Source organism: Ostreococcus lucimarinus, chromosome 5 (assembly GCF_000092065.1).
Source record: "Ostreococcus lucimarinus CCE9901 chromosome 5, complete sequence".
In the NCBI taxonomy this organism is placed as follows: domain Eukaryota; kingdom Viridiplantae; phylum Chlorophyta; class Mamiellophyceae; order Mamiellales; family Bathycoccaceae; genus Ostreococcus; species Ostreococcus sp. 'lucimarinus'.
In genome coordinates, this window is record NC_009359.1 from 287,512 (window position 1) to 303,575 (window position 16,064).

At 62.8% G+C, this 16,064-nt stretch overlaps 11 protein-coding genes across 11 annotated transcripts; 6 read left to right on the forward strand and 5 right to left on the reverse strand.

The window, feature by feature from the left end:
• Positions 1–511: 511 nt before the first annotated feature.
• OSTLU_38791 (predicted protein) lies at positions 512–1,618 on the forward strand (the record flags this gene model as incomplete). Its single annotated transcript, XM_001417690.1, has 1 exon — positions 512–1,618. The coding sequence occupies one exon, from the start codon at positions 512–514 to the stop codon at positions 1,616–1,618; it is 1,107 nt and encodes a 368-aa protein (XP_001417727.1).
• Positions 1,619–1,691: 73 nt separating this feature from the next.
• OSTLU_92737 (predicted protein) lies at positions 1,692–4,556 on the reverse strand (the record flags this gene model as incomplete). The annotated part of the gene is made up of 1 exon (XM_001417941.1): positions 1,692–4,556. One exon carries the CDS (start codon positions 4,554–4,556, stop codon positions 1,692–1,694), a length of 2,865 nt encoding a protein of 954 aa, XP_001417978.1.
• A 584-nt stretch (positions 4,557–5,140) lies between these two features.
• OSTLU_87247 (predicted protein) lies at positions 5,141–5,752 on the forward strand (the record flags this gene model as incomplete). The annotated part of the gene is made up of 1 exon (XM_001417691.1): positions 5,141–5,752. One exon carries the CDS (start codon positions 5,141–5,143, stop codon positions 5,750–5,752), a length of 612 nt encoding a protein of 203 aa, XP_001417728.1.
• Positions 5,753–5,820: 68 nt separating this feature from the next.
• OSTLU_31651 (predicted protein) lies at positions 5,821–6,589 on the forward strand (the record flags this gene model as incomplete). The annotated part of the gene is made up of 1 exon (XM_001417692.1): positions 5,821–6,589. The coding sequence occupies exon 1, from the start codon at positions 6,017–6,019 to the stop codon at positions 6,587–6,589; it is 573 nt and encodes a 190-aa protein (XP_001417729.1). The 5' UTR covers positions 5,821–6,016.
• Positions 6,590–6,725: 136 nt separating this feature from the next.
• On the reverse strand, positions 6,726–7,685 carry ClpP4 (chloroplast Clp protease, subunit of ClpP peptidase complex; the record flags this gene model as incomplete). Its single annotated transcript, XM_001417942.1, has 1 exon — positions 6,726–7,685. The coding sequence occupies one exon, from the start codon at positions 7,683–7,685 to the stop codon at positions 6,726–6,728; it is 960 nt and encodes a 319-aa protein (XP_001417979.1).
• A 500-nt stretch (positions 7,686–8,185) lies between these two features.
• Positions 8,186–9,520, forward strand: OSTLU_2836 (predicted protein; the record flags this gene model as incomplete). The annotated part of the gene is made up of 1 exon (XM_001417693.1): positions 8,186–9,520. A coding segment is annotated over one exon (1,335 nt), but the record flags the coding sequence as incomplete, so codon positions are not given.
• Positions 9,521–10,046: 526 nt separating this feature from the next.
• Positions 10,047–11,060, forward strand: OSTLU_15387 (predicted protein; the record flags this gene model as incomplete). The annotated part of the gene is made up of 1 exon (XM_001417694.1): positions 10,047–11,060. One exon carries the CDS (start codon positions 10,047–10,049, stop codon positions 11,058–11,060), a length of 1,014 nt encoding a protein of 337 aa, XP_001417731.1.
• A 319-nt stretch (positions 11,061–11,379) lies between these two features.
• Positions 11,380–12,183, reverse strand: OSTLU_45819 (predicted protein; the record flags this gene model as incomplete). The annotated part of the gene is made up of 1 exon (XM_001417943.1): positions 11,380–12,183. One exon carries the CDS (start codon positions 12,181–12,183, stop codon positions 11,662–11,664), a length of 522 nt encoding a protein of 173 aa, XP_001417980.1. The 3' UTR covers positions 11,380–11,661.
• Positions 12,184–12,312: 129 nt separating this feature from the next.
• OSTLU_31657 (predicted protein) lies at positions 12,313–13,029 on the forward strand (the record flags this gene model as incomplete). Its single annotated transcript, XM_001417695.1, has 1 exon — positions 12,313–13,029. One exon carries the CDS (start codon positions 12,313–12,315, stop codon positions 13,027–13,029), a length of 717 nt encoding a protein of 238 aa, XP_001417732.1.
• Positions 13,030–13,277: 248 nt separating this feature from the next.
• OSTLU_8845 (predicted protein) lies at positions 13,278–13,823 on the reverse strand (the record flags this gene model as incomplete). The annotated part of the gene is made up of 2 exons (XM_001417944.1): positions 13,278–13,550; positions 13,626–13,823. Coding segments are annotated over 2 exons (471 nt in total), but the record flags the coding sequence as incomplete, so codon positions are not given.
• A 395-nt stretch (positions 13,824–14,218) lies between these two features.
• On the reverse strand, positions 14,219–15,927 carry OSTLU_31659 (predicted protein). Its single transcript, XM_001417945.1, has one exon. The coding sequence runs from the start codon at positions 15,921–15,923 to the stop codon at positions 14,271–14,273; it is 1,653 nt and encodes a 550-aa protein (XP_001417982.1). The 5' UTR covers positions 15,924–15,927; the 3' UTR covers positions 14,219–14,270.
• Positions 15,928–16,064: the final 137 nt, after the last annotated feature.

Here is a 16,064-nt window from a genome sequence, read left to right on the forward strand (position 1 = left end):
CAGTGCGCACGACCCACGCATCGATCCACGCCTGCGCGCGTCGCGCGCGATCGAGCGTCGCCGCGTCTTTGGGCGAGCGCGACATGAACGCCGTCCCCGGCCCTCCTCGAAAAGACACGCTCCCGACGCTCGCGCGCGCCGCGCCGGCGCCGGCGCCGCGTCGCGCGCGTCGCGCCTTCGTTCGCGTCGTCAGCGCCGCGGGCGCGCCGCGAAACGCGCCGCGCGCCGTCGCGAGGGCGTCCATCGGTCGTCGCGCGCTGAAGTGTGGATAACGACGCGCGCGCGCGCGCCGCACAGCTCGACGCGCGCGCGCGCTCGAACGCGCCGTCGGATCGACGAGACATCGCGCGCGCACATGTCGCGCGCGCTCGCGGACGCGCGCGCGCCTCGGAGCGCGCGCGCGAGCGTCGCGCGCGCGCGCGGCGGGAAACCTCGTCGCGGTCGCGCGACGCCGAACGCGTCGCCGCGCGCGGGCGCGCGCGCGGGCGCCGGGACCGCGCGCGCGGTCGCGATGGACGGCGTCGACGTCGTCAACGTCGATCTGGGCGATCGATCGTACCCGATCTACGTCGGGACGGGGCTGCTGGACGACGGGGACGCGCTGCGCGCGCACGTCGCGGGGTCGACGGCGCTCGTGGTGACGAACGAAACCATCGCGGGGCTTGGATACCTCGATCGCACGGTGAAAGCGCTCACGGCGAAGGATTCGAAACTGCGCGTGGAGACGGTGGTGCTGCCGGACGGAGAGGAGCATAAGAATTTGGAGGTGCTGAACGCGGTGTACACGAGGGCGCTGGAGACGCGACTCGACCGCGGGACGACGTTCGTGGCGCTGGGGGGGGGCGTGATCGGTGATATGACGGGATACGCCGCGGCGTCGTATCAGCGCGGGGTGAAGTTCGTGCAAATACCGACGACGGTGATGGCGATGGTGGATAGCTCGGTGGGGGGGAAGACCGGGGTGAACCACGCGCTCGGGAAGAATATGATCGGGGCGTTTTATCAGCCAGAGTGCGTTTTGATCGATATCGATTCGTTGAAGACGCTTCCCGATCGAGAGTTCGCGAGCGGGATCGCAGAGGTGGTGAAATACGGTCTCATTCGCGATGGGCCGTTTTTCGAATGGCTCGAGGCGAACGTCGATAAGCTTCTCGCGCGCGATACGCAAGCCATCGCGTACGCCGTCGAGCGATCGTGCGTGAACAAGGCGGAAGTCGTCGCCGCGGATGAGAGGGAGGGCGGCGTTCGAGCGACGCTGAATCTTGGGCACACGTTCGGTCACGCGATAGAAACCGGTCTCGGCTACGGCGAGTGGTTGCACGGCGAAGCGGTGAGCGCCGGTATGTGTATGGCGGCGGATATGTCTCTTCGACTCGGTTGGATCGACGCCTCGCTCAAGGAGCGCACGATCGCCTTATTGAACAAGTGCAAAACCCCGATCGACGTCCCTGAAAAGATGACGGTTCAAATGTTCATGGACTTGATGGCGGTGGATAAGAAGGCTGCGAATGGGAAATTGCGCTTGATTTTGTTAAAGGGCGAGCTCGGCGAGTGCGTCTTCACTGGGGACTTCGACCAAAGCAAGCTCCAGGAAACCTTAGACGCGTACGTCAAGTAAACACTTTGAAATAAATAAAACGACTGTACCGATCATATGAAATTCTTTTACAATGATGTTAACCTCGTGCGAGCTAAACCTCGTGCGAGTCTTGTGGAGGCCGCGGCGCGAACGGAGGAGGCGGGCCTCGGCTTCCTGGCGGCGGGCCTCGGCCTGGTGGTCCTCGGCCTCTTCCTCGGCCGGGCGGCGGTCCTCGACCTGGATATCCTCTACCAGGCGGAGGGCCTCGTCCGCGTCCACCGCTCATGTTCGGCGCGAGTGCATTTGACATCGGTGGTGCGCTTGGTGGCGCCGAAAGTTGAGGCGGCGCGGCTGCCGGAGGCGCCCGTTGCCATTGCGGAACGATGGGCTTGTTCGTCGCTGGATTTCCCATCATGACGAACGGTGCATTTGTCGCGGCAGCTTCACTATCAGGAGTATCATTCGCCATCTCTTCCATGGACTGGCCGCCATGATCCGTCAAACTCATCGATCGCGGAATACCATTCGTCACGCCAGACTGGTGCGTTCCAAACGGTTCACCCGCGTGCGGCACTTGCGTAGGGAGGTCAGCCATGTGCGGCGGCGGATTACTCATCGAAGCGTATGGATTACCGAAGGTAGGCGCGTACTGTGACACACCGTTAGCTCGGGGCGACTCGACCGGGGAGGGGATCCCGGTCGGCCCCGCGCCCATCGGCGGCGCCATCATGACTGGCGGCGCCAACGCGTTGCCCGTGTTGTAATGCGTCGCGGCATCCGCGTGCTGCAACGGTGGGACATCTCGGCGTCGCGGCGAGTCGGGTTGGTTTGGGTGTGACAAAGGAGCCGCAGAGCGCGGTGGTGGACCCTTCCATTTGCCTTGTGTTCCCGAATTCTTTGCGCCGCCACCCAGAAGTACGCTCACGACGCGCATCAAAATAAGCGTCAACACGATGGGCGGCCCGAAAATCGTTGCGTTGACGCCGAAAGTGATCAAATCTTTGTTGGAAGCGAGAGCGGTACCCATGATGGAGTCTACCTTCACTGCAACCGACGTGAACGTCTCGTCACACAGCTCCATGAACGAAAGCAACTTGTTTCCGTGCTTGGTTTTCCACGCTTGATGAAGAATGCCTTCCATGACACGAGTCACGAAATTGATGATGAACATGACAAAGGGAGAGACAAACGTCCAAGCTCGACCAAAGCTCGATCTTATCATGTCGAATCCAGACGGATTACCCCGTGTATCGTAAAACTGAGACGACTTAGACTCTTGCTCGTGTGTAATTTTCGCGTCTTCCTCATTCCAGTCCAAATCCTGTATCAATCCTGTATCAATCATTTGCTCATCGATGGACGAGTCCGTGGCGGCGGTTTCGTCCATAGAACCTTCGGGAACTGATATTTCGTCATCCGCGACTTCTTTCGTTTCTTCGACGGTCACTGGCTCTTCGATTTGTGGCTGTTCGCCCAGCTCCTCAGTGACTTGTTCTTCGTCATTTGATGTATCGAAGACGCTCTCGTCTGTTGTCGTGTCCATGACGGGCGTATCATCGACCTTTGTATCGACTTCTACTTCGTCCGTGGTAGGATCTTCGACAACTGCTGTTGACTCGGCGTCTGACGACGTCTGTTCGGTCGACTCGACGTTCATAGCCTTCTCGTGTTGAAGCGAATCTTCTTCACTCGGTGCGGCGGTGCTCGCGCTTTCTTCACACTTTGGACACGTCTCCGGTTCAGGGCACTCTATAGGTTTCGGACATTTCTTTTCTCGGAGCTGGCGTTCCTCGTCCAACGTCTCTTTGGTTGCTTCGGTCAACTCTGTCTGCTCACGTAAAAGTCTCTTGGTCTCGCCGTGCTGTCGATCGATTTCGTCGCATCGATCTTTTTGCTCGTCGAGCTTGACTTCAGCGTCGAACGTGCGTTGACGAAGAGCATCGGCTTGTTTTTGCAGATTACTGCGAAGCTTTGCGCTCTGCGCCAAGCACGTATCCGTGCAATCACATTCGTTTTCAGTCGAAGCTTCTGTCGCCGCGAGTGCAAGTACTTTCTCGTTGTACTGAGTGAGCAAAGCGTCCAAATCAGCTTGCACTTTCTCATGTTGCTCCTTCATGGTGCGCAGTTTTGACTGACACTTGCCCAACTCATCGACAGCCTCTTTGCTCGATTCAACCTTCCCTTGAAGAGATTCTACCTGCTTCGTCGCCGCCGCGAGTTCCTCCGACAACTTCTCGATTTCTTCCTGCGCCAAGAGCAATTCTTCGCTCTGTTTGTCGTAGGCCTCCTTTGTCGTAACGGATCGAACTAATTTGTCGTACTCGTCTCGTAAAAGGTCGTAATCTTCGCGCAGAGAGCTCTTGGTCTTTTCGGCTTCCGCGAGACTACGCGACATGTCAGCGGCAGACGCTACACCTGGAGGACACGCACTCGTATCGCGCAACGACTCGAGCTCTGCCGTGAGCTCATCGATGCGCGCCTGTGCGCTCATGTGCTCTTCCGAAACACCGCGAGCATCTCCAAGTTCACCCTCGAGCTCGGCCAACCTCGAAACAAGCGCTTGCTCGTCTTCGCCTCTTCGCGAAAAATCCTCTTCGAGCGCGTTAATCTTCTGTTTGAGTTCTTCGTTCTCGCTGATGATTTGCGCATTACTCGCGATTTGTTTTTCAAGATCGACCATAACGCGCCGATCATCAATCTCCGCCTCGTCGTGTGCGACCTTGCGTGCCATGAACTCTTCCAACTCGCGCTTCAAATCGTCACCATTTTTTTTCATCGCGCGCATCGCTTTGCTTGTCTTCAACAGCGTCGCTGAAACAGCCTCAACCGTCTCTCCCGCGGATGCGTCCACACTCACCGGAATCTTGTTCGCGGCCATCCACTCCCGAAGCGCGTGAAGCGACTCGTCCGCACTCAGTCCGACGGGCACATCAATCTTCTGCGCGGCTTTTTGCTTCGCACGCGGCGGTTCCGACATCACCGGCTCTGGCTCCATCACCGGCTCTGGCTCCATCACCGGCTCTGGCTCCATCTCTGGTTCGTCCTCAACCGCGGGCTCACGTTCCGGCTCCACATCCTCCAATTCAACCGCACGCTCCATCGCGTGCCCTAATTCACCGACCTCGGGCTCCGCCTCGACTCGCGTCTCGCGCCCCGCCGACGCCTCCCCCCCCCCGTCCTCGTCCTCTTCCTCCCATCCCTCCGGCTGATCCCACTGCGACACCTTATCGATCCCATCGTACCAATACGCCCGCTTCGTCGTCGCGTCGACGTGTTTCGTCCACCGCGCGCGCGCGTCGACGCCGTTTCCCATCGAATCCATCGACTTCAGATCGTCATCGCTCGCGAACGCCGGTCGCACCGTCGCGCACGCGCCGCAGACGACCGCGCACGCCGCGATGAGCGATGCGAATCGCGCGCGTCTCCCTCGGGCGCGATCGCGCGCGCGCGCCATCGTCGCGTCGTCGAGTGCGCGAGCGACGGTCGTTACGTCGAGACTTTGAGACTTCGCGCGCGCCGCACACCGCGACGCGCGCGCGCGCGATGTCGAGGACGCGCGAGATGACGCGCGGTCGCGCAAACGCGCGCGACGTCGCGACGACGCGCTCGCCGGTGCGCCGCGCGCGCGATGCGGTCGTCGACGCGATCGTTTCCCTCTCGCACGGCACCGGTCGACAAACCGCGCTGCAGTGGCTCTCCTTGGCGCTCATCGTCGCCAGCGCGCTGATGGTGTGGAAATCGCTGATGTTGTTCACGCAGAGCGAGTCGCCGGTCGTGGTCGTGCTGAGCGGGAGCATGGAGCCCGGACTGCGACGAGGCGACTTGCTGCTGCTGGATAACTCGCGCGGGCCGAGCGAGATCGGCGACGTCGTCGTCTTCAACATACGCGGACGCGACGTGCCGATCGTGCACAGAATACTACACGTACACGCGAATTCGCCCGCTGACGTCGGTTCGCGGTTGATGCTGACGAAGGGAGATAATAATTTCGCCGACGACGGCGCGCTGTACGCGCCGGGACAGCGATGGTTGCGACAGGACGACGTCGTCGGACGCGCGGTGGTGTTCTTGCCGCACGTCGGGCGGCTGACGATATTGATGAACGATTACCCGTGGTTCAAGTACGGGTTAATCTCGATTTTAGGGTTTTTCGTCGTCACTGGGAAGGACTAGTCCGTAGCAGAAGAAGTCGCGTGGCGTTTCGTAGATTTGTTTGTAGCGTTGAGATTCACGTCACTCGCCCGCGCGCGCCGCGCGATCGCGCTCGAGTTCGGACTCGCGCGGTCGATTTCATCCATCGGACGCGCTCGCTCGCGCGTCTCCCGTCGCTCGACGCGCGGCGCTCGCGCGTCGGCACCGCGCACCAGTCGCCGGGGGAACTTTCGAAAGCGTCGACAGCTGACGGCTATTTCGCCACGCACGCGCGCGCTCGACGTCATGGGCGAGAATCTCTCGCCCGAAACCGTCAATAGCATCATGCGTCAACTGAAAGATTTGATGCAGAGCCCCGCGGAGGGGATCAGGGTGCGAGTGAACGAGGAGAACGTGACGGATGTCTTCGCCGAGCTCGACGGTCCCGCGGACACGCCGTTCGAAGGCGGGACGTTTAAGATGAAGCTCGCGCTGCCGGCGGATTACCCGAACAATCCGCCGAAGGGATTCTTTACGACAAAAATATTTCATCCGAATATTCGTCAGCCGAGCGGGGAGATTTGTGTGAACACGCTCAAGCGTGACTGGCAACCGACGCACGGACTGCGGCACATATTGATGGTGATTCGATGCTTGCTCATAGAACCGTTTCCGGAGAGCGCTCTGAACGAAGAGGCTGGAAAGCTTTTACTCGAGGATTACGAAGAGTATTTTAGGCGCGCGAAGATGTACACCAATATTCACGCCAAACCCGAAACGGGCAAGGCGGAGGACGCGGCGAGCGCGTCGGCGGCGAGCGGCGGGGAGAAGAAGTTGGACAAAAAGAAGGACAAGAAGAAGAGCTTGCGCCGTCTTTAGCAAAAGCGTATCGCGCGCGCGGTAGCAGATGAATGAACGTCGTTGTTGTGAGCGAAGCTTTGATTACAACGAATAAAAATTGCGTTCCGTCGCTCACCTTTCTTCTATCTGATGTATCGTTAAGTCATCCGTCGCGTTAGTTGAGCTTCGCATCCTGCGTGTCGCCGGTGAATCGCGCAGAAGACGAACCGTCGTTACCGTCGTTACCCCACGCCACGTAATCCTTCTTCGTCTTGAGCTTTTCCGTGAACGACCCCTCGATCTTCAAGCCGGCGTCGTCGCCGCCGATGACGATGTCGATGACTCCGTACTGCTTCGCCTCGAGCGGCGACATGTAGCGATCGCGATCGGTGTCTTCGTCTATCGTCTTAACGTCTTGTCCGGTGTGGAACGCCATGAGTCTGTTCAAGTTGGCCTTGTGGTGCATGATTTCCTTCGCTTGGATTTCGATGTCCACGGCGCTCCCTTGCGCCCCGCCGAGCGGCTGGTGAATCATGATGCGCGCGTTCGGCATCGACATGCGGCGACCCTTCTCCCCGCTCGCGAGCAAGAACGCCCCCATGGACGCCGCGAGTCCAAGGCACACCGTGCTCACGGGCGCTCGGCAAAACTGCATCGCGTCGTAAATCCCCATCCCCGCCGTCACGCTCCCTCCCGGAGAGTTGATGAAGAGTTTAATCTCCTTCGTCGGATCTTGCTGATCGAGCAGCAGCAACTGCGAGATCACCGCATCGGCGTTAAAATCATCGACCTGCGAGCCGAGAAACACGATTCGGTTCCTCAGCAAGCTATCGAACGGCGACCCGCTTTGGTCTCGCGGCACCACCGGCCCCGCGCGCGCGCCCGGCGCCCCGCTCGCGTTCACCGCGTCGTAAATCTCTCTCTGCGCCTCGTTCACGCCGTCGACGTGCGCGATTTCGTTCGGGTTCTCGTAGAACGCTCCTCCCGCGCGCGCGACGCGCGTCGCGCGTCCGCGCCCGTCCGCGCGCCGCGCGCGCGATAAACCTAGCCTCGATCGCGTCGCCCGCGTCGTCGCGTCGCGTCGCGTCGCGCTTCCGCGCGGCGCCGTCGTCGTCGCGCGCGTCACGAGTCCCATCGTGCGTTCGCTCGCGTCGTCGGTCGCGTCGCGCGCGTGTGCGGCGCGCGCGCGGTCGACGCGCCGCGCGCGCGGGCGCGCGCCTGGTCGGTCGGTATGCGCAAACAGTGCGGGTGCGTTTTTCGACGCGTCCCGACGTCCCGACGGCCGCGCGGCGTCGGCACACCGCGATGCGAAGCGTCGCGCGCGCGTTGAAGTGCGCGCGCGCGACGCGAGGCGCGACGACCGCGACGATCGCGACGACCGCGCGCGCGCCGGTCGACGGACGACGACGCGGGACGACGAGACGCGCGGGACGCGTCGACGCGGGACGACGACGCGGGACGCGCGCGATGGCGGTGAGCGGACGCGCGCACGCGCCGGCGAACGCGGACCCGATGGCGGGCGTCGACGTCGCGGCGAACGGGACGGCGTGGCGAGACGCGGCGGTGGACGTGGTGGTGTGGGCGGTGCGAGAGGAGGACGTCGGCGCGGAGACGGGGGCGCTGGAGTGCGACGCGCTGCGGGCGTTCGACGCGGCGTCGGGGGGGGCGGTGCGAGCGATGATCGAGGAGGGAGAGTTTAAGGGAAAGGTTGGGACGTCCGCGTTCTCGAGGGCGATCGCGGGGACGGCGAAACACGTCGGCGTGGTCGGCGTGGGGAAGAGGGGGGAGGCGACGACGAGCGCGATGTTGACGCTGGGATCCGCGGCGGCGGCGCAAGCGCAAAAGAGCAAGTGCAAGACGCTCGGGATTAAGGGTGCGGACGGATTCGAAAACGCGGTCGCGGCTGGGGCGTACTTGGGCGCGACGGAGGATCAGAGGTTTAAGTCCAAGCCGCAGGCGAAGACGCTCGAATCCGTGTCGTTGTTGGACGTCTCCGCGGATGTCTCCGAGGGTAAGGCGCGCGCGGTGGGCGTGCAGTTGACCAAAGATCTCGTCGCCGCACCGCCGAACGTGGTGACGCCGACCGCGATGGCGGAAGTCGCCAAGTCCATCGCCGCCGCGCATCCGGATTGCATGAGCGTGAAAATTTTGGAAAAGGCTGATTGCGAAAAGCTGGGCATGGGATCCTTCTTGGGCGTCTCCGAAGCCTCGGACGAACCGCCGAAGTTTATCCACCTCACGTACAAGGGTGCTGGGAGCGACTTGAAGAAAGTGGCTGTCGTCGGTAAGGGGCTGACGTTTGACTCCGGCGGCTACAACTTGAAGGCGGGCGCGGGGTCGATGATTGAGATGATGAAGTTTGACATGGGCGGTTCCGGAGCCACGCTCGGCGCCGCGAAAATCATCGCGCAGACGAAGCCAGCGGGCGTCGAATGTCACTTCATCATCGCGTCGTGCGAAAACATGATCGGTTCTCGCGGCTTGCGCCCTGGCGACATCTTAACCGCGTCCAACGGCAAGACCATCGAGGTGAACAACACCGACGCTGAAGGTCGTCTGACGCTCGCCGACGCCTTGGTGTACGCCGACAAGACGTGCGGTGCGACCGCCATCGTTGACTGCGCCACTCTCACCGGCGCCATCATCGTCGCGCTCGGCAACGACATCGCCGGTCTCTTTTCCCCGAAGGACGCCGCCGCCAAGCGCGTCGAAGACGCCGCCAAGGCGGCGGGAGAAGATCTCTGGCGTATGCCCATGCCCGATTCCATGTGGTCTATCATGAAATCTGAAATCGCCGACATGAAGAACACCGGCTCTCGCGGCGGCGGTTCCATCACCGCCGCGCTCTTCTTGAAGCAATTCGTCGACGAGAGCGTCGAGTGGAGCCACGTGGATTTGGCCGGACCGGTGTGGGACGACAAGAAGGGCGGTGCCACCGGTTACGGCGCAGCGCTTTTCGCCGCGTGGGTGTCGTCCTTTAAGAAGTAAGTGATTCCTTTAATTAAACTGTCCAACCATAAAAATTTAACGCGTCGCCGAATAGTCTTTTCTGCATCAGAGCGCGACGTTCGCCGTCATGCGTCGCGCGACGTCGACCGCGAGCGCGCGGCTGCTGGTTCTGACGTTCTTCGCGATCGCGTCGAGCGTCGCCGTCGCCGCCGCGGCGTCGTACGAGACGCGCTCGACGCGCGCGCCGCGACGCGCGTCCAGCTCGTCCCAGTCCGCCGCGCCGCGTTTCCGCGCCTACACGTGGGGAATCGGCGGCGAGCGCGTCGGGCGACCGTCCAACCCCTCGAGCTTGCCTCCCGCGCGCGTTGAATTGGACGAGAGCGCGGGAGACGTCGTCGCGATCGCGGCGAGCGGACACACCGCCGTGGTCGTCGAGCGCGGGTGGTTGTACACCGCGGGGCGAAACGCGTCGAGCGGTGGTGGCGGTCGGGGATCGCCCCCGATCGAAGATAGCGGACAGCTCGGTCGCGGTGGTAGTTCGGGGGCGATGGAGCGCGTGATCGGGGCGCTGAGCGATGAGGTGGTCACGAGCGTGGCGTGCGGACGATATCACACCGTGGTGTCGACGGAGAGCGGCGCGGTGTATTCGTTCGGGTTGAACGACGCGGGGCAGCTCGGGACGGCTGGAGTGATGGGTAAATTACCGATAAATGGGGTGACGTGTGATAGCGGTGGGAACTGCGATGGGCTCGAGCGAGCGAGCAAGGTTGAGGCGAAGGAGGGCTCGTCGTGCTTCGGCGGCTCGTCGTGTAGAATCGGGACGCCGCGTCGCGTGCGGTTTTCGAGCCACACGGTGGAGGTTAGGAGCGTTGCCGCAGGCAGGTACTCGAGCGCGGCGATAGCGAGCGATGGGACTGTGTACGTGTGGGGATTGAATTCTTGCGGCGATAGCGAAATAGGCCGCGACGAGTTACTCGCCGACGCGAGCGTCGCGGCGGTTCCGCGAGTAGTCAACGGCATCACCGACGTGACGCAGGTAGATATCGGGTACACGAATATGATTTTTCTGACGAGCTCGGGACGAGTGGTGACGTGCGACACCGGATTTACCGGGTATGCGCAAGTGCAAGCGAACGCGGATGTGAGCTTGCGGCAGCACATCACGTTTGCGGACGCGCCATCGACGCAGCGTGCCTTCGACGTCGCCGCTGGACGCTGTCACTACGTCGTTGCCACGGAAGGTGGCGGCCTGTACACGTGGGGCTGCGACGGTGCCTGGCTAGGCCGCGACGGCGATCCACTCAAACCAGCTCAAGTCGGCGGCGACTTGGCGTCTCGCGCCGCCGTCTCAGTCGCCGCGGGCGAATACTTCACCCTCGTCGCCACCGTCGACGGCGAAGTGTATGGTATGGGTGCCGCCGGTAACGGTCAACTGGGCGTCCAAGCGTCGAACTCCGGGCACAACTCCCCCATCCGCGTGAACGTCGGCGACGCCGTGGGCACCCTCGCCGTCGCCGCGGGATACCAACACTCGGTCGCCATCGTTCGGTCCTCCGACTAGCGGCGCTGTACATCACACTCCATTCATGATTTCTTTACGTTTCCTCGCGTTTTACGCGTTTTCGCGCCCTTCGTCGCCCTTCGTCGTCGCCGTCGTTTCGGCGAACCACGACCGTTAATTAATTCCCGAGATACGCGCGCGCCATTCCGCGCCGCCCCGCGCGTGCGCGCCGCCTTCCCGCGCCCACGGGCGAAAACTGACGCACGCGGACGCGATGAAGTCTCCGCCGAAGCTCCCGACGCTGCAGCGCGCGTCGACGAGCGCTAAAGTCCCGACTCTGGTCGTCTCGAATTCAAACGCCAAGCCGTTCGCGTATTACCTCTCCGAGGCGCAGACGATGCTGAAAACCCACGGCAAAGTGCGCCTGTCGGGCGTCGGGAACGCGACGCAGCACGCGCTGGTCGTGAGCGAGGTGCTGAGCGCGCGAGGGATCGGAAGGGTGACCGCGGTGCGCACGGGGACGGTGGCCAAGGAGGAACTCGCGGACGAGCACGCGGCCAAGATCGAAGTCACGATCAACGGCGCGTGATCGCTCGCGCGGCACGCTGTACGCTAGCTAACTATTATGATGGTACAATACGATAAGATGTGGTGTATTCCGTCACGTCGACGCGCGCGGCGGAAACTCGCGAAGCGCGCGCCGCGGCGTCGGCGCCTTTGGATTCCCTCTGACGTAAAATTCCTGAAACATCTCGATCGCCTCGCGCTCGAACAACCCACCGCGAGCGTCGTACGGCTTCCCCACGCCTCCCGCCCCCCCGCACGCGCCGCATCCGCGCGCGTGCGCGTCGAGCACGGTGCCCGCGCCGCCGAATTTGTCGTTCGCGCACCCGTACACCACCTCGCGCACGCCCAGCGCGCTCATCGCGCCCGCGCACATCACGCACGGCTCGCACGTCACGTACAGCGTGACGTCCTCGAATCGACACGCCGCGCGATCGCCGCCGTGCGCGTCGAGGAGCGCGTCGACGGCCTCGAACTCCGCGTGTCGCGTTCCGTTGCGCGTTCGATTCGTCGCGTTGCGCCCGACGGCGACGATCTCGCCGTCGCGCGCGAGCGCGCACCCGCACGGGACCTCCCACTCGTCCAGCGCGAGCCGCGCCTGCGCCAGGGCGACGCGCATGCGCGCGCGCTCGGCGTCGGTGAATTCGCGCGACGCGCGTCGCATCCGCGCGACGCGCGAAGTGGCGACACCGCGACGCGCGCGAGCCGACGCGCGCGCGCGAGCCGACGCGCGCGCGCGAGGACGATGATGTATCACTACGTCGACCCGCAGGGGCGCGAGCAGGGGCCGTTCGCGTACGCGCACCTCGCGAAGTGGTTCAAGGCGGGGTACCTGCGACCAAACTTGGGATGTCGACGACAGGACGAGACGACGTACGCGCGCACGGTGACGCAGGCGCTGCTGGAGGACGGCGCGATGCACGGAGTGCCGGAACACATGCTCGGGGAGGTGGTGCGACCGACGACGGCGGCGCGGACGGGTGGGGGGGGGGCGACGACGGTGAACGTGCCGCCGCCGCCGGCGACGACGGCGACGACGAGCGTCGGAAGGTCGGAGGAAGACGTCGCGGAGTGCATGGAACGTCTGATGATGGTGTTGGATCACGTGCTGGCGATCGTCCTCGAGGGAGGGCTGCGCGCGGAGTTCGGGGAGGTGTGGATGGATATGTTGCACACGCCGCCGCCGTGGACGCTGGAGACGACGCTGCGCGAGCTCAAGGCGAATTGGGGGTCGTTGTTCTCCACGCAGCCGCGACGAATGCGAGAAATTGAGGTTTTGCTCGATGCGGCGATTCGACAGCGCAAGAATCAGCCCATCGCGGCCGGTGGGTTGGCAAGGGACGTTTCGAGCGCGGCGGTGGCGTTGTTAAACGCGTGCCCGAAGACGTTTCCGCCGGAAGTCATCGAACATCTCAGGGTGGCGTGGGAGGAGTGCGAGAAGATACGCGCGCACCTTCACGCGTGAGTCGCGACGCGCGTTCGATTCGTCGAGGACTAGATTGTGAAATACTCATTCGTTTCTAGAGAGTACTACATCGTCGCGAGCTGCCGTCCTAGTCGCGCGCACCCTCGCTTGAGCGGAGACGCGATTCTATTTCTTCTAAAGCAAGCACCCCGCGTCGAGCGATGCATCGCCGTCGCTCTCGTCGCCGTCGCTGTGGTCGCTCCGCGCGCCGCCGAAGCTTGGACGTCGAGCGACGACGGTTTGTGAATACCGCAACGCTCGACGGTGATGCGCTGAAACGTCTCGCCCTCCTGCCTCGCGTCGCCGAGCTTTTGGAGAGCGTAAACGATATCGTACCCTTCGATGACCTGTCCGAACGCCACGTGACGATTATCGAGCTGCGGCTTCGCGTCGAGCGTGAGCATGAACTGCGAGCCGTTGCGACCCGGCTCGCCGCCGCCGTCGTTGTGCATCGTCAACACCCCTGGACCGCCGTGCTTGAGATTGAAATTTTCATCATCAAAGTACGCGCCGTAAATGCTCTGCCCCCCGGGCAACGCGTCCGGCAACAAGTTTGCGAAATCGAAGAAATCCGGGTCCTCGGCGTTGTAAATCACCTCGTCCAGCTTCGTAAAGTCCCCGCCCACGATCCAATTCGACGGATACACCTTGAACATCGTCCCCGCGTAGCACCCATACTCGCACAATTGCGCGAAGTTCTTCGCCGTGATCGGGGCGACGTCTTCCTTGACCTCGAACACCACCCTCCCGAGGTAGTAGCCGCCCGCGCGCAGCTCGAGGAAGCACTGCGGATTGGCGTCGTTGATCGCGTACGGCGGCGCGTACGGCACGGGCACGATCTTCAGCGGTTCCGCGCGGCTCACTCGGGTCTCCCACTTCACCGCGTAGACGCCGCCGGGGGCGAGCGGGAGGATGGATGGGATGTCTTTCTTCTCGGCGTCGTCGGGGACGTCGTCGGGCGTCGACATGGCGCGGGCGACGCGACGCGCGCGATCGGAGCGTCGCGAGGAAGGCGCTCGACGCGCGGGGTGGGCGCGCGTGGATGAACGCGGTGTGAGGACGACGCGCGGGGCGGTGTGACGAGGAGTCGCAAAGATTACGTGGATAGCGCCGCCGGCGGACGGCGCCGAACGCGAAGGGCGCGAGAGGATCGTTGTTATTTCGATGCAAAGAATTCGTTCAATCAATCGTGCTAGTCGATACTAATCATCATCGTCGTCTTTGAAGCGCTCGCCTCGCGCTCAGCGCAAGTCCACGCTCGACGCGTTCGGGATGCAGTGGGTGTGTAAAATTTCCTTCGTGGATTTTTTCGCCGCCTTGGTCTCGAGCACGATTTGTATCGATTGATCGAGCTCGATTTTCAAGTACTCGTGCTTGCAGCCTTCGACGATTTTCACGAGTTCGCGCAAGTTTCTCACGGATTTACCGTTCACGCCGCACACGACGACGTTGACGATGTCTTCATAGCCAATGTTGATGTCCGAGTTGAGCACTTGACTCACGACGACGACTTGATCGTCTGGCTTCTCCTTGTGCCCGTGCATCATCTTCGTCAGTAAACGCAGCGGAGCGTCGTAATCGTAATCTTTACCGTATTCCGATCGCAAGTACGGCACACACACCACGGTGAAGACGATGCCCGCGCAAATGTAATACGACGGAGGCTTGCCCTCGATGTGCACCGGAACGAGGCGGTCGTGCGGCGTCAACGAAATGTCGAAATTCATCATCTTGCCATCGCGTAGGACGGTGACCGCAGCACTATCGCCGACGTACTTGCGAGAGACTAAATAAGAAAAGTTAATGCGCTCGCCCGTTCTAAAAACCACGGTGCCGTCGGAAGCGACGTCGACGCCGTCGAATTTCATCAACACATCGCCGCGTTTCAACACCTTGGCAGCCGGCGCGAGAGGCGATAGACGTCGAAGCAAGACGCCGTTGTGCGCGGGTTTCATCCCGAGACTCTTCCGAAGCGATGGGTTCTCCAAGCGCTGGAACTCGCACTGCAGCGCCGGGAAACCGTTGTACACGCCCGTCCTCTTGAAGTCGCTAATAAAATGGTCGACGACGGGCGTCGGTATGATGTAGCCGATTCCTTCGGTGTCCGAGTCCTTGAGCGATTGAAACGCCACACCCACGCACTGCCCTTCGCGCCCGAACGCCGGACCCCCGCTGTTGCCAGAATTGATAGCCGCGTCGATTTGCACCCCCAAAAGCTCCGTCGCGCCGTGCGAATACGACGTCACCTCTATCCGACTAACCACCCCACTCGTGACGCTAATCGCGATCCCACCCACCGGATACCCAACCACAGTGACGCTGTCTTGCAAGCGAGGCAACACGCCGAACTTCACCGGCGCCACGCCCTCGAAAAACTCCTTCTCCTCCACCGTCAACAGCGCCAAGTCGCACTCCACGCCGATGGTCAACACCTTGGCCACGTACTTTTTATCGCTCCCGCGCTTCTTCAGCTTCACCTGCGTGTGATGTTCCACGCTGTGCGCGTTCGTCAGCACCATATTCCCCTCTATGACGAACCCCGTGCTCGTGCTCGAGCTCTGTCGCTTTCGCTGCCACGGCAGGCTCCAGTTCGGCTCGGTGTGCGTCGCGAACACCTTCACCACCGCGTCCAGCGGGTACTGCGGCGCGTCCTCGTCGTCGCTCGCCCATCCATCGACGTCCCCAAAGTAATCCACCGCGTCCTCCGACGACCGTCCGCTCGCCGGCGCCTCCGTCGCGTCCGTCTCGTCGTCCTCGTCCGCGTCTCGCGCGCCGCCTCGCCTTCGTCGCGTCGTCTCCTCCTTCACCGGCGTCTCCCCTCGCGCGCGCTTCGACGCGCGCGCCGGCGCCTTCGTCGCGCGCGTCTTTCCCGCGCGCTTCGTCGCGCGCGTCATCGCGCGTCGCGTCGTGCGTCGCGCCGCGCCGGCGATCGTCGCGCGGCGTCGAGACGCCGCGCGCGACGCACACACGGACCACACCACACCCGCGCCGCCCCGCCCGCGCGCCGCGCCCGCCCGCGCGCGTCGCACGACGCC

What these genes read in the sequence shown, in the direction of transcription:
- OSTLU_31659 (XM_001417945.1), bottom strand. Translation starts at nt 15,923, where the DNA reads ATGACGCGCGCGACGAAGCGCGCGGGAAAGACGCGCGCGACGAAGGCG.